At 33.4% G+C, this 17084-nt stretch overlaps 1 protein-coding gene across 12 annotated transcripts in view; it reads right to left on the reverse strand.

Annotated features, from left to right (window-relative positions):
• KTN1 (kinectin 1) overlaps positions 1-17084 on the reverse strand; it is a 103683-nt gene that overhangs the window by 6721 nt on the left and 79878 nt on the right. For 6 of the 12 annotated variants that reach the window (XM_023231175.1, XM_023231218.1, XM_023231195.1 and 3 more), the window contains 10 exons: positions 16180-16270; positions 13738-13824; positions 10430-10519; positions 7012-7092; positions 6167-6256; positions 5944-6036; positions 5100-5171; positions 4789-4872; positions 4546-4629; positions 1890-1973 (listed from right to left, as the gene is read on the reverse strand). In XM_023231175.1, coding sequence (XP_023086943.1) covers positions 1890-1973; positions 4546-4629; positions 4789-4872; positions 5100-5171; positions 5944-6036; positions 6167-6256; positions 7012-7092; positions 10430-10519; positions 13738-13824; positions 16180-16270 — 856 coding nt within the window. The remainder of the gene's footprint in view (positions 1-1889; positions 1974-4545; positions 4630-4788; positions 4873-5099; positions 5172-5943; positions 6037-6166; positions 6257-7011; positions 7093-10429; positions 10520-13737; positions 13825-16179; positions 16271-17084) is intronic. The other 6 variants (XM_023231225.1, XM_023231202.1, XM_023231241.1 and 3 more) reach the window with 4 other exon arrangements.

Here is a 17084-nt window from a genome sequence, read left to right on the forward strand (position 1 = left end):
AATACAAAATTAGCTGGGTGTGGTGGAACATGCCTGTAATCCCAGTTACTAGGGAGGCTGAAGCAGGAGAATCGATTGAACCTGGGAGGCGGAGGTGGCAGTGAGCCAAGATAGTGCCATTGCACTCCAGGCTGGGCAACAAGAGCGAAATTCCATCTCAAAAAAAAATAATAAAGAGACAAAAATATTCTAAAGAGATCACATGTGACCCACAAACCCTAAAAAAGCTTTGGGATTTGTCCACCCCTAGTTTAGATCCCTCTCTACATATTATGTGCTTATAGAAAATATTACATAAATGAGCTTTAACATACATACTGCTTTATACTTACCTGTTTTACAAAGTATGTTATTAACTTTTTTTTTTTTAAAGACAGAGTCTTGCTCTGTCGCCTAGGCTAGAGTGCAGTGGCGCACTCTTGGCTCGCTGCAACCTCTGCCTCCTGGGTTCAAGAGATTCTCCTGCCTCAGCCTCCTGAGTAGCTGAGACTACAGGTGTGCACCACCACTCCTGGCTAATTTTTGTATTTTTAGTAGAGACGGAGGTTTCACCATGTTGGCCAGGCTGGTCTTGAACTCCTGACCTCAGGTGATCCGCCCACCTTGGCCTCCCAAAGTGCTGGGATTACAGGCGTGAGCCACCACACCCAGCCATTATTAACTTTTTTTAGTCAAATATTTATGTGCATTTCCAATCAAATGTTGCACAATATTTCTACTATATAGGTATGGGGCAGTTAATTGTAAATAAGATGGTATATCTGTAACTTTAAGCACTCGTTTAGTATTTTTAAAGTACTTTCTAAGAAACTACATTGCTAGGCTAAATTGCATGTTTTATATTTTGAGCCAGAGGTCAAAAATTAAAATCATGTATCAAAGTAAACTGACTGCTCAACCATGACAGTGCAGTAAGCATCAAAATTTGTCCTCTAAAACAGACCCAAATTCACATTCTGTCTACATTAAAATAATCTGAAACACTAGCGGATTCCTAGACTTTTACATAACGATTATAAACTATAAGCATATAGAATAAAAAAAAAGTCAACTCTTTAAAAGGAGTATTATTTTTAAAAACGAGATAACTTTTAAAATCTATTAGAATAACAAATATTTAAACGTTAGACAATATCCAATACTGATGAGGGTACAGGGAAATACATGTCCTCATACCATGTTGGGAGCAGTATAAAGTACTATTGTTGGGTTTCTGGGATTCCATTTTATACTATCAAAATTTAAGATGTGCGTACCTCTTGTTCTTGCAATTCCAAAGAGTGACATTTGTTTTGCTAATGATGATATATCCCATAAACACTATCATAGCTCTAAAACAGCTTTGATATAAGCATATGTGAATTCTACCATTAAAAATATCTCAAAATAGAATTATAAATAACCTGTCAAGCCAATGCAAAGAAATGCAATCCTAAAAATCATTCATTTGCATTGAGATTAGGAAAAATATATTTGTATGAAGAAATAAATGAAGGAAAAACTTCTAAAAAAAACAGAAATTTATAACTTTGTTTACCAAAAAACTAAGAGACAAGTACTTTGTAAATGAATACACAGCCAAATCCCAATTTTAAAAAATATATGGATGCAGTCAAATTTTAATAACTCCAACTAAATTTTACTCTGTACTTTATAAAGCAATTAAATATAGAAATGTGATGAAATAATGAGGTGAATTAAGAATCCTGGAAAACCAAGCCAAAAAGTTTCGTTCCAAAATAGTAACTAATAACAAGCAGCTTAAATTTATAAAAGGTTAATATAATGATGCAAAACAACAAATCTAGAATTAGCAGCATAACTTTGCTTAAGATTCAACACACAACATAGGCTCATGATACTACATCTCTAGGACAAACAGTGCCTACCTTATGCAAATCACCAGCTACCTTCTGTCTTTCATTTTGTTCAGTTCTAAGTTTTGTGAGTGTTTCATTTAACTGTGCCTTCAACTGTAAAAATAAAGAAACATCACAATTAACTTAATTTGCATCATTCTTTGATTATGCTGATACCTCTAGGACTGAAGAATGAATGGGATTGCTAACAGTTATTATGCACAGTGGATTAGCCAATATGCTGCACCAGATGTATAGAAAGGCTAAGCAGTAGAGGTTCCCATCTGTAAAGCTAAACATAAGAAAAGCCACAGAAATGAACTACAGTTTAGAGTAGAAAACCACAAATGCAAAAACAAAACCATCAAATTCCAGTAAAGTGTCTTTTAAAGGTATCGGTATTTATAGTCACTGAAATTATTCCAAATTAAAAGCCAAATAGATACTTTACCCATTAGTTTCTAAAAGTTTTCTTAATCTATACAGTTAAGAGTCAATTATATAATATTTTTAAAGACATTGAACAGAAGATTACAAATCCAATCAAATTAAAACTCCCAAAATACTGACCATCATTTAAGGCTTCACTAAGGGGTAGTACAAGACCACACTGGCCTAAATTATACCATCAAGAAATGCCTTACGATACACCTATGAATAACCAATTTGTCAAAACAGAAAGTTCTGTAACTCCAATGCAAATATATAATGCCACTTCTCTGATTTTCCAATTAAATATAAGCAAGGAAAATGAACTACATTGCTCCCAGAAAACTTTCTTCTTATTCTCATAAGGTAATTGTTTTTGCTTCCCACCCATGGGCACTTTTGAAACAGTTCTGGAGGCCCAAAGGTAGAAATACAAGGCAGTGACATTTAAAATTGGAGGGAGAATTAAAAAGGGGTGGCAGTGGGGCAGAGGGAAATTCCACTTGGAAATTTTATCTGAGGAACTCTATGTAAGTACCCAAATAAATTTTGCTCCTTTACATAACTTTGAGTTTTAATATTCTCCATCAGAGAAATGAACCTTTTGGCGGAAGAACACACAAAGTACATACAGACAAACAAAGCTATTTTATTTGTCTCTAGCAATAAAATAGCAGTTATCCTGAGCAAACAAAAGTAGCAGCAGTTATCCTGAGCAAACAAACATCAAAATAAAGATTCCAAACTCAAGACTGGGGAAAAAAGTAAATATCAACCACTCAAAATAATCTCCTGACAGAAGTAGAGTGACAAAAAATCAAAATAAAGCATTAAGCTGAGTGGAGATGTAACCATGTAACTGTTGAGTCAGCCACTAAGCACCAAAGTTAATAAGTAAAATCTCCAACAACTAGTTAGAAATGATTTTTTAAAAACATATTATAGGGTGAGGACTTCTAGTCATGACATATCACAGTCTTAATCTGTGCAATGTATAGCACAGAACTAGTCTCACAATGCAGTGTGAATGAGTTCAATTAAAGTAAAACATTGGTAAATAAAACAGATTTAAAAATTAGAGGTGTAGGGCTGTGTGTGTATGAACATCCCTAATCTGAAAAACTCTGAAATGCTCCAAAATCCTGAACTTTTTAAGCACTGACATGACACTCAAAGGAAATGTTCATTGGAGCATTTCAGATTTCGGATTTTCAGATAAGGGACACATACAGAGCAAGCATATAATACAAATAATCCAAAATCCCCCCAAAAATTGCTGGTTCCAAGCATTCCAGATAAAGGATACACAACCTGTATTTCATACAGCTCTAAAAATTGATTCCCATAAATTTTTGCCATAACATAGGATACCAACCACAAAAAAATGAGTTAAAGTTTTCTTGGTACATGGAGTAAAGCTAAAAAGAAAATTCCAAACTGGGTAGGGTGAACTCTGGGTAAGGAGAAAACTTATTGTAATCTTCTGAGAGTTTATTAAGGTACTTAAAAAAAAAAAATCTAATCCCTGTGCTGTAACAATTTTTAACTCACAAGGAAGACATAACAATTGCTGTTTGAAACAGAGAGCAAGACAGCCATATTTGTCTAATAGCCAGGTCTGTCACAATCAGTACAGTTTTTAGAAAACTTAAGAATAGGAATACAGGGTACTACATGTTTTAAGACATTTAACTAACTTTATCTCAAAGTCTATGCTTTTAGGATTACCATGCTCTAAATAATATGTTGATAATAAAGACTTTTATATGTTTTTTAATATTTATAATATATAGAGAGACTAGGTTAAAATTAGAAACTGGATTACTGTCCTTGAATGAAGAATACGTGTCTTTGGCTTTCAATATAATCTTCTCGTAGATTAGAAAATAAAAGGCCCCATTAACTATGATAGTCTGAGAAGAAAATCTTTGTAACTCAGCCAACCTTTATTTCATTTCTTTATTCACAGAAAAGACTGCTGTTTGAGACAATAGGATTTATAAAACATGGAAAATTTTGAAAAAGAGCTGGAAGCCAAACATGCCATTGTTAGGAGCTAAGAAAAGAAGGATCATTTTAGGAGTCAAGAAATGAAAGATAATCTTAGGAATCATCAGAATATGAAGATTATCTTAGACTTACAAAAAGGCCAAGCTAAAGATGTTAGCAAAGAAAAAAAAGCTTTGATGGTTTCTCCACATGTCAACAAAGTGTTTTCAGTGCCTACTTGATACCCAGTGGAGGACAAGCGTCTTACCAAATTTAGCTCTTCATTCTGTCTTACTGCTTCAGAATATGAATCATCAAGTTTTTTCTGCAATTCAGTCAACAGATCTTTCAGCTGCAATGAAGTTTAGAGTTTAAGATTGATCTCCTTATGATAGCCCATGTTTTGTATGCTACTCGGAAGCTCTGCCACAAACAACTTATACTGAAATATCACTGTTATAAACTTAATCTGAATTGTGAAGCAAGTTTGAAAAGATTCTGTTGTAAGTACCTCTCTGACTTCTGTAACATAGGTAGATCGTTCCATCTCTGCCTTCTCTAGTTCCATTTCCAAATGTTCTCGTTCTCTTCTCAGCTAGCAATTCAACAAAGGAAAAGTTAACACACTTCAAATTTCCTTTCATAATATTTCCCCACAAGGCAAAGTTATGACACTTATGAATATAAAACTATATCAACTCAAACACTACCCAAGATATTAAGAGCATAACTATAAAGTAATCTTAAACCATACATCTTCAGACAACCATTAATGCTAAAAACAAATCTATAGGTTACAAGTAAAACAATCAAATAACATACACTTTCAATATCCTTATTTTCTCTTCTTAATCGCTCTAGCTCTTGTTCTGAAGACGTAAATGATGACTGCATCTGAAATGTGAAACAATTATATGGCCAAGTAAACCACCAAGGATATAGCGGTTTCTATTCTGTAGAATTCTGAATCAATTAAAAGACACTTTCAAGGTTTTGAAATGCATGTCATTTAAAATCTTACTGAATTTTAAAAGACCTTAAACATGAGAGTCATGTTGAACTTAATTTAAATTGTGGTCAAAACCTACTCCATTTGTATATTAGGCTCAGCTAAAAGTGATTAATTTTTGATTAGTATTAACTGATATTCAGCTGTATTTATTCTACAAGTGCATTAAAGTAGAGTACTATCAGCAACTATAAATCCTGCACGTTGGTCCCAAAAAATAAGTGAGGAACAGCGTGATTACTTCTTTATCACACTGAAGTAAATGGGAGAAAAATTAAGGTTGCACAGTAACATGCAGGTCCCACGAATAGAAGAATGACTAACTTTTTCTTGAATTCTGTATTATGGGTTAAATACTTTAAAACTGATTTTGAACCCAGTATTCTTTACCTTATCACACAATAGTTCTATAACTAGCACTCTACATTCTATATGATTACCCTTTAGTCATACTTTAAAACCAGTGATTTTCAAACTTGGGTGGGCATTAGACTGTTCTGGAGGGCTCATGAAGACACAGACTGCTGCCACCCCACATACATGTTTTGGATTTGGTAGCTGGGTTGGGGCCCAAGAATGTGCATGGTGATGCTGATGCTGCTGGGGCAAGCCCCACACATTGAGAACCACTGCTCTAAGCTTTTCTTTTGTAAATACCTGTTTAATAGTCTTGTGTGATTCATCGACCTTAACTTTCCATTTATTTTCTTCTTGCTCAACACTTCTCTGTAGCTTCTGTAAAATTCCTTCCTACAGACAAAAGTATAGTTGTTTTGAAAACTTCATGTTCTAATGCCGAGATAAAAACTATTTAAGCCATGAAGGAAGAAGGTAATGATTTAAAGTAAAATCAAAATGTAGATTAAAAATCATTTCCTACTGTTTCTGCAAGGACGGATTTGTATTTTTCACACTCTAGCTGTAACAATGTGTGCATTTCATCAGCTTCTTTCAACTTGTGCTCTAGAACCTGCAAAGAATGAAATAAAGAAAACTTCCATAATTCTACCAGAAAGTTTTGTGCTTCAAGTTTGTTTTAGTACTTAATACTGTATTATGATAAATGATTTCAAAGTATTTCACAATGACACACTACATTTCGACCTTTCTAAGTAGCAATAAAGTTCATTCAATGACCCCTTTGGTCATTTTTATTAAACAATGCTATAATAAAAAGTCTTGGTACTAAAGTCTTTAGTCAGGTGGTAAGATCAAAGCAGACCCACATGTGAAGTACAGTCACAATGCCGATGCTACACACATGGGAAACAGGATTTTATTCATGCCACTTGAGATATAAGAAAACAATAATAATAAATCTCCCCAATTTCAGTAGCCAAGGATAAAAACCAATCCACTTTCTAAATACCTCTAATGATGTATTTGGGGATGCTTCAGCAAATCAGTGAGATTCTACCTATCTCGACTGATCTTTACTTTTTAAATCTAGGCTAAAAAGATAGTAAGAGATAAATATTCAATTTTAGAAACAATTAAAATACAGAATGAAAGGAATGGCAAAAACTAGCTTTGTAAACAAATCAAATGCAAAGACGACCTACTGTATTTCAACTAAAATTTAAACAAAATGAAATCACCGTCTTACACTCTCTCAAAAGAGCCTTATTCGATTATCTTTTATCTTTTCCAAGCTCAAGAAGACAAAATCTTATTTGCTTCTTTTTTCTACGTTTAAATTACAAACAGTTCATTTCTTAAACTAACCTTAACCTCCTCTGACCCTGAAGTTCCAGCCATACATTCTTTTGCCTTCTTTTCAAATCCATGCAACCATTCACTGTAACTCTGTGGATGAGAAAAGTTAAAATCATTAATTTTCAAAAACAAAAATCTAAATAAAACAGGTCAAACATTTAAAATAACCAAATTAGATAATTATAAAAGAAACCTACACAGACAAACAGGACACTGCTACAAATTTCAAAGAGGAAAGTAACTATTGCGTAAGTTGGACATAACCCACTTTTAAAAACAAGCACTAAAAACAGACCTACGTACCTACCATCAAAATAAAATATTATATACCTAACCAAGAATATTTTCAACTGAATTCTGCAGTTGCAGGTAGAAAAACCTGGGTTCAAATCTGGCCTCTACCACTTACTAGCACCAGGACAAATAATCTTTAAAACACAAAAAACCCAGAATAATTTTTCAAAACTGTTTCCAGATAAAACAGTTCTCAAAAATGAAGTATCTTGAGTTCATAAAGTGAAAGTTCAACTGAAGATGCTCCAGGGACTCTAAAAATATTTCAAATTAGGAAATATTAAGTATTTTAAAAATCCTAATGAGAAGCGATATGCATACACATTTACTTATTTAAGTCAAACAAAAACTCAATTTGTGCTGACAGGTTAGCTGATGTAAATATGCATATATTACAATTTTGGCATTTATTTTACATTTTAGAATAAATTACTCTAAATTATTGATGCTTATCTGAATTTTACACTTTGATAAAGAGTATCTGTGTGCCAGATACTTTAAATCAAATTTCCTCTTATTCCTTAAGTCTTTGGATTAAATTTAAGATAAAAAAACTCATGAAATTTTTATTAACTGCTATAATATAAACTGTTACATATGCAGCTGAATCAGGATTCTCTGCAAACTATCAAATAACAAAAAACAAGTAGATGCTGAGTCACTCCATAGTACAATACCTTTAATAATATCAAATTAGTTTTAAAACACTATTTAACATTCTCACAACATAAATCTAAACCAAGACTAAATGTACACTATCAGAATCCTACTTAACAGTTTCAACTACTGGTACTCAACATAAATTAAAATAAGTTAAAAAACTAGTTTCGTTGCTTAAAGTTTGTAAATCTCCCTCTAGGTCATATAATTTAGATCTCTCCTATGCTGACTGCTCAGCAAAACAACAGAAGAAAACAGTAAAAAATTTATATATTTTTATATCTACTGATTATCTTGACTTATCCTAATGTTAATGAAGCCTATTGCTTTATTATTTTATAAGGTAAATAGTTTATTGTCCTTCATATCTTTACAAACCTAAAATGCCAGAGTCTAATGTTAGCACATAGAAAGTTTAGTACATTTCCTGTAGACTATATGCAGAAATATTCAACTTTTAACAAGTATATGAACAAAAGCCAAACAATATCATCCATATCTTATGATGACTTATAAATATTAATAGTGTCAAAAAGATTTGGTTACTGACAGTGGATGATATTGCTGTTAAAAAAGAAAATTTTTAATGTTGGTGACCTTATACAATCTTTGAAGAACAGAAATTATCAATCATTAGTTCTCTTGGCTCATAAACTACTGCCAAAAAATACATCCCCCAATATTATTTCCATAAATAAAACATAAAGTAGAAACAAAAATGGGTTATGCCACAAAGAAAAAAAATTAAATATATTAATAATAACCCTTTCTCTTAGGTTCGATTTAACAACAGCACTAGAACTGATAGCGTATCTATACATTTACTCGGTGCTAGATATTTCATCAGTTCAACTCAAAAGTGGTAGAGATCTCCTAAGCTGATCAAATCTGAACATATCCTCGATAGTTACAATGGAAACAAAGGAGTTTTCTCTCCTTACTTGAAATAAATGTAGGCTATACTTAACTCAGACTACAAATAGAACAAGCCATTAAGTTTACTTACCCCACCCCTAGCACCCACAGAGCTCCTTGGAGAAATAGTTGATTCTATGTTTGGGGCAGGAAATGTATATGATAAATCAGGAGCACCTTATCATACCACAAAGCATAGAAGCTATCAAAGTTTAGCAGCATTGTGTCAAAACGACTTGGTAATCAACCTAAATAAGTTCCAATGGGCCAAAGGAAGACAAGCAGACATTACGAATCTCCTGATGAAAGTGCACATCACTGCCTATGAAGTGGTCTTGCCCCTACTCTACCCTACCAAATACTGAGCCTTAATCTGACCAGGAATCAGATTCCTGATTACAGATTTGACACATAAAAGATACATAAAGGAAAGAGGAACATGCTAACGCCACAGGGATGCAGTCACCTAAATCCAAACTGTGGGAAACGTCATAGGAAACCACTAAGTCTTTTGTTTTTTTTTAAAGGAGGTGGGGTGTTGCTGAGAAAGAGTGGGGGAACCCGTGGATTAAAAAATATCTAAGAGATGTCTCAAACCAGTTACATACTGACCTTATTTGGATCCTGATTAAAACAAACTACAATAAGTTATTATTTAATAAAATTGACAACTTATATGACAACTGGAGAAACGCATACTATACAAAATTAAGAATGTATTTTGAAGTGTAATATGATACTTTTTAAAAACAAATGCTTATGTTTTAGAAATGTGTACTGAAACATTTACGGATGAAACGCTCTGATGTTTGAGTTCCTTCAAAATAATCTAGGGAGTACAGGGTGGGAGGTAAAACACGATTGCTTATAGGCATGCCATGCACTGATAAGTGCCATGGAGAGATGCTGGGTACATCGGGCCTCATTATGCTTGTCTCTCTACTGTTGAACAGTTTTCCATTTAAAAAAAAAAAAAAAAAAAGACCCTACACTCTATTTTAGGAAACTCACATGCACATTCACTGACTTTCTCTGCCCTCAAATAATTATTGCTAATTCTCTGAACAAACAAGAACATGTACTACCTCAAATAAACCAAGTTGTTCTATATTATCTGTAAGATTTCTGCTTGAAGAAGGTAATAGATGACCAAAAATCTTGAGTTTTAAAATGTAAAGAGCCTGGTTCATAGTATCAAGTACATTAAGGAAGTGTTCCTAAAACTAAGAAGCAATCACTTAAAATTAAGTTTTAAATAAAGCCATTAAGAATGTTACCATATTGGTTTTATTAGCATTAAAAAACACTTCTTTCCCAAATGATGTTTTTAATCCTCTAAATAATGTCTCATAAAATGTTATAGAAACAAAAGTATCAGGTAAATAAAAATCAGTTTTGAATCAAGTTATTAATCTTTACTGAAAAGCACCAGCTTAATAATGGGAAAGATCAAGGAATCAGCACTCTACTGAAACCAAGTGGAGTGCAAATGATGTTGCTTATTCATACCTTTCCTGAATAATGTCATCATGTTAAAAAAATAATAAATTAGTCTTACCAAATTAGAAGGGACAGACACCTTTGGAAATAATTTTTTGAGAACTTCTTTAGCCTCCAACTCAACAGCTTCCACCTGTTGTTGTCTTTCCTAAAGTAGAAGATGAACCAAATCAAACTCACAAGGCCACAGAATTTTTTAAAAAACAGAAAAGAAAAAATTATGGTGTCTTAAATTCTACAGGAAGAAAAAGTTTAAAAAAAATTTTAATACTGATAAATGTTAAAATTTCCCACTTTAAGATATTAAAATGCTCCCATAAGAAAAAATCTGCAAAATCTCTAAAGCATCCTAAATATCAAATAATGCCTTAGCAGTATCTGACAATATGGACATTTTCCTTGGCATTTAGAAATCAAGTGATTTGCCTGTCCAGGAACACTTCAAAAATAGACACAGAAAAAACATTTCTTATAGCTAAAACTTCATAAACTACCCATAGCAGAAAATACACATTGGAGGAACACAACTGAGGTTTATTGGCTGGTATATCTCTATTAAAAAAATGCATCACTTATGGACCATATAATGCCATGGCATTAAAATGGTAACTTCGTTATTTCCAACTTCAAGGTCATGTGAAGTATTTATGCTAAACAAGGAGGACCATCAAAATCTGATGGATGATATAAATGGGAAAAAGAACAAGGAGCAACTGATGGCATATTACTTCACTAATGCCACACATCATAAAAACTAGTTCTGACACTTGTATATGGAGTCTGCTATAAATTTACAAATATTACAAATGTGTAAGTCTAAATTTGCTGATATTAAATCCAAGTCTAATGGATATCAATTATAACTCAAAACCATGGTTTGTCAAAATTAGGGTAATGACTTATCACACACCAAAAAAAAAAAAAAAAAAAAATCTAAAATTCAAACAACCCCCACGAGATTTAAAAAAAAAAAAAGACCCCTATAAAAATGCACATCTAAACCAAGCCAAGAAAATCATCTAAAAACAACAGTCACAAAGTTCAACAGGTGACAAGAAGGCAAGCAAGCTAGAAACATCTCAACCATATCTTTCCCCCAACATTTAGATGTGAAATTTGAAATCTATCACTGATTCAAGGTCTACACACTTCAATTTTAGAAAATCTAATCACATGAAAATTTACACAATGAACAGCTGCAGATTTTGCCATTTTCCATACACACAAAAAGCTGTTAATTAAAGATCAGCAGATTTTTACAATAGGTGTTTTCATAAGGTATTTTCAATAATTCATTGAAGTCCACTAATTTTCAAGAATACACCTAACTACATAAAATAAGGAAAATAATTAATGCTACTTCAAGGACATTAAGAGGTAATTCTTATCATTTGACCAAAGCAGTAATCTTTAAAGAAAACCAGTTAGGAAAAGAAACACTGAGGAACAGCTTTTTGAAAACTTTCCAAGGAAAAAAACAGACTAAAAGAACAAAGTGTCTAACATAACCAAGAGCCACAAACATGGGAAGTTACTTTTATTTGGTATCAACAATTTTATCTAATAAGTTTTCATCTGGTATAGTAGTTTGGTTATAGATAGCAATTTCCATTCCACTTTAACATCCGGGAAAGATCTAATATTGAAACTGAACTATAATTTGCATACCATCTTTAAGTGAAATGTATACAAGTTTTTTTCAGTAGCTCCTCAAGAGTATTTAGCCTTTAAAAATAATCCTGTAAAGACAGCATATATCATCCAATTTACATTTTAGGTAAGCTGACCGTAACTTATTTTTAGTTAAAATACTGAAAGTGTTTCACATAGTTCCTTCTCATCACAACATAATTTACAGCACTGGGTCAATCAACCTCCCTTTCACCTACACTATCTAAGGACTGTCTAAATTCCATTGAAATATAGAAGACTTTCTATTCTATTCTCTGCAGATCTTTAGCTATGCAAGAAGGCATCATGCACAAAAATGCTAGCTTTCTTTTAGAATCATAAAATGCAAAAATGCCTATGGCAAGTAGCATGTAACTTCTTGTAGCAATGGCATGATGAGCATCCAGATACCCAGTCTCACTAACAAAATAAAACCAAAAAGGTGGCTCTTAACCGTCAAAAACAAAGTAATAGAAACAACCAGAAACCACACTAAAACCCTCACTGCTGACAGAAATGACTGTACAATTGCAACCACTCCCAATGAAATAATGAAATGTCCCAGTAAAACATCCTATCTGACCTAGATTTTTCTACTCTGTGGTCCCAATATACCTCCCAGCTATCTCGAATTTAACCTTTACTGAAAATTATGGCTACATGAATAGGGATATAGTTAAACACAAATCCACTAAGCTATAGGAAACATAACTATAAACATATACTTGCTTTAAAAAAAAAAATCACAGAACTATTTTATACTTAAAAATTCCTTCAGGTGTCACTAAGACTTATATTAAAGATTCAATAGAGTACCATGGCACACAAAATATTTTCACAGTGCTAAAATGAATCATGTAGGTTCCTTCATTTACCTATCTGTAAAATTCAATACCCCTGTTTCACATTTATTTTTGGCGGGAATTTTCAAAATACTTGACTGGACTGGCAGATTCAATTTTCTCAATCTTTAAAAACAACCTCTCTATGACAATTCATTAGAAATCTTCACACCCAATGGTACAACTTGAGCTCAAGGAGAATGTCCTCCATTGTTCTGAAGACAAAGGGGGCTATGTATTTCAGGAGTACTTCACATACTCTGGTCAAGAGAATTATCCCTTGACAGTAATATTTCATCTAAACATGCCATATATGTCATTGCTATCCAGTAATATATGAAGTTTGAGTCCACCACCTCTAAGGAATCATTCCCAGCAACATACCGAAAGTTGATGCCTTTCCTGTATTTAAGACTTTTAACACTTTTCTACCTTATCTGTGACATCTTGGTGTGCCCTCCAAAACACCTAGTTTATGGCACATCCTACATATTCAAATGTGTTTGTTAATTCACCTAGATTTCTTTGGTTCAAAGTTTTCACGAAAGTTATCTTAACCAACCCAAAAGGCGCATATTGTCTGACAAGAGGTTAACATCAGTCTTCTGAGACTCTTCAGCTTAAAGTTGTGCTCAACAAAGCCCAAACAATCAGGTAATCACAACAAATCAGCATGCCCAAAATTAAAGCTTCAAGGAGTAGATGAAAAAAGCAGAGATGATAGAGATGATAAATGTGGACAAGGAGATTTTATATTTAAATTGTAGTAAAAGTAAATGCTTTAGTCTGATTTTAAGACAAGCTGCAGATTTTCTCTGTTCAGTGGATTGTTTCTAGGAGTTAGCATTACAACCTTGGAAGTCTTGTTCACTTTGTCCTGCAGCATTTTTTCAGTTGATGCCAATGCTTCCATTGCTTCCCAGTTTTTCTCCCGAAGGTCCTAATCATTTTTAGAAAGAATGATTTCAGTTTATCCATTACTGAAAGATTTTTGCTTTTTTACTTCATCAGTATTTTGCACTGCATTTAAATGCTGGTTACTGCAAAATTATTTCAATGGGAAAATATGCGTATTAGCAAAAAAATAAAAAGCAATGTTTAGAAGTTTGAATGAGAAAATAAAGACGCCCACTTTCCATGTTTTAGTATATATACCAAATAGGCCACATTTTAAAATAACTACTATGCACATGTGACAAAGAAGAAAGCATTCAAAAGTAAAGACACAAACCAGAATACATACATGATTTCAGGTACATTGAATATTAGAAGATTAAAGACAGAGCAAATATAGAAGTATTACAAAAAGCTTTTCATGTGATGTTTAAACAAGGCCCAATAACACTCATAGGACTTTCCACTGCAGTGTAACATTTTTTTCTCTATGTTTTAATACAATTAACATGTTTCAAATCTACCTAGGAATCCCATAGTAACCCACTGTGTTCTATGTCTTTCTTGGCATGGCCTAACATTCATGCCACAAAACAACCTTACAAGAATTGTATGAGCTAGTTGATCAAAGCAAAGGGGAAGGCTGGAAGGCTATAAAATAGATTCTCTTGGAGAAGACAGAGGTTATTAAAAATTGAGAGATCTGGATTTTAACAGCATTTCATTCACAAATATAAATATAATCTTCTATATTTCAGTCTTTTTTCCAGAATGAGAAATCTAAACAGATAAAAACCAACAACAAAAAATAAAAAGCCAATAATCACCATTTATTACTTAATATATGCCAACCACTCTATTTGGCAGTTCACAAATTCTCATCGTTACAACAACAGCATGAAGTATTTATTCCCATTCTATAGATAGGGAAACCACAGCTCAAGTAAGTTAGGAAACTGAGCCAAGGACACAGAGAAAATGAAGTGGCAGAACTAAAAGGAAAGACTGACACTGCTATCTGCTGGCCTCCAGTGTCCTGGCTCTTTTCACAAGGGTTCAATGTCTCCAGCGCTGCTGCTGCTGATGCTGCTGCTGCTGCATTACCATGCCCTCCTTATCTCAGAATCCCAATAATAAAACACAGTTAAGATGTTAGCAGTATATTGGCAAGTTCACCTCAAGCTTTGTGGCTAATCAATGCTGTTAGTACTGTTATACCAACACATAAGCGGCAACTCATGTACCTAATTTTGACAAACTCAGGGGTACAAGAAAATGTCAACTTGTTAAATTAACAATTTAATGCAAACTTTGAAAAACAGAAAACACACATCCATTTACTAGCAATACTCCCTTAGATTTCAGTAACAGTTTACCCTTGCTCAAGTGTTAGCAATCACACTACGGTGTACAAAAATTTCTTCTCTAGCAAGAATGCTTGGACTCTACTTATAGGTGTTGCCCTCTGGTATGAGAAAGTTTAAGAAATTCTACAAAATTCATTATTTGTCTACTCAGTAAGTTATTAGGATTCGTATTTCTGAAAGCACCATCCTTCCCCTTTCTAGTATAAACATAGTTAGGTTCTATAGCCTCTAACACACTTAATTACCAAAATTGGAACCACCTCTCAGTTAAAAATGAGAGGTTCTGGCCAGGTGCCATGGCTCATACCTATAATCCCAGCACTTTGGGAGGCCGAGGTTGGTGGATCACTTGAGGTCAGGAGTTCGAGACCAGCCTGGCCAACATGGTAAAACCCTATCTCTACTAAAAATACAAAAAAAATTAGCTGGGTGTGGCGGTGCACACCTGTAATTCCAGCTACTCGGGAGGGTGAGGCAGGAGAATCACCTGAACCCAGGAGGCAGAGGTTGCAGTAAGCCGAGTTCATGCTACTTTCAGCCTAGGCGACAGAGGAAGACCCTGTCTTAAAAAAAAAAAAAAAAAAAAAAAAACCAGAAGGCTTTCAAAAGACCTCATTACTGAGTATACTGGGTTTGAATACTGGTATTACTTTCAGTTTACAAAAAGCCCAGCCCAATCTAAGAGGAAATACCTTTGATTTTAAAATACCAAGCTGAAAAACATGTTTTCCAAATAAAAGTTCAACAAAAAGTCAACTGCACTTTTAGTTTTTAAAAATAACTAAAGGTGTAATAATTATAACTTCAACATTTAAATATTTATAAGAATAAGAACTCGTCTTTTCATTTATTTTTAAAAAACTGTTCTCCAATAATGCCCCACCCCCTGAAAAAACTACACACAGAAAATAGTACTTTCTCACAAAGATTAAGAAATCTAAAGTAAAAGTAGATTAAAAAAAAAAATTCCTGGACCATATTTCAGTGTTAAAGTAATAAAAAGAAAAGCTTCATTCTGATTAAGATTTACTTACATTGTTTTTCTTCCTTTGGTGTTCAACTGCATCCTTCAAAGAATCTAACTCATTCCAGAGACCACTTATTTCTTTCTCTCTTTCTGAAATTCTAAACCAGAACATGAATACGTGTAGCAAGATTTTAGGAAAACAGTAATACAACTCAGATCCCTACCTATCAACATTTGTTACTACAAAATAAGAATACCAAGAAATGGTACCTTGAAAAGTACATTAAAGAGTCTACCTACTGTTTAACATAGAAAGCCCATCCTATAAATTTCAGAAATGATTCTAAGTTTTTATACCTAATATGGTACGCTTAGGCTTGTGCTAAAGAGAAATCTCATTCCCTAAGAAACAGTTTAGGAATATATTAACTGTTGTAGCTATTTATGTTTTTACTTGGGTCAGTACACAGTAGCTATTTTCAGAGGAGTTAAAACGGATGTAGAAGCAGTCCCTTAAATATTTTTCGTCCCAGAGGGCAATGAAATCAGTTATAACTTTAAATGGCTAACCCACAACAAAAGTATAATATTAAAGTGAGCTCTGTGTTTTCTTGCCATTTTCATACCAATCTCAGCATTCATGTTTTTTTCTGCTACTGTTTCCCAGAAACGCAGAATGCAATGGCAAAGATTCATAATTTGATTCTGTTACAGTTGAGAGTGGCTGGAGTAGAAAGTTAAATAACAAATAGCTCTTCGCTGAGAATCAGTGTCTATATAAGAAGCTGGCAAACTAAGGCTATGGGCCCACTCCACAGTCTGTTTCTGTAGGTCCTCGAACTAAGAGCTGTTTCTACATTTTTAAAGTGTTGTTTTATTTATACATGTACACACATATACACATATATATACACATGTATAAAACAGACCTATGTGTCCCACAGGCCTAAAATGCTATCAAGGCCTTCACAG

Source organism: Piliocolobus tephrosceles, chromosome 6, assembly GCF_002776525.5.
Source record: "Piliocolobus tephrosceles isolate RC106 chromosome 6, ASM277652v3, whole genome shotgun sequence".
In the NCBI taxonomy this organism is placed as follows: Eukaryota; Metazoa; Chordata; class Mammalia; order Primates; family Cercopithecidae; genus Piliocolobus; species Piliocolobus tephrosceles.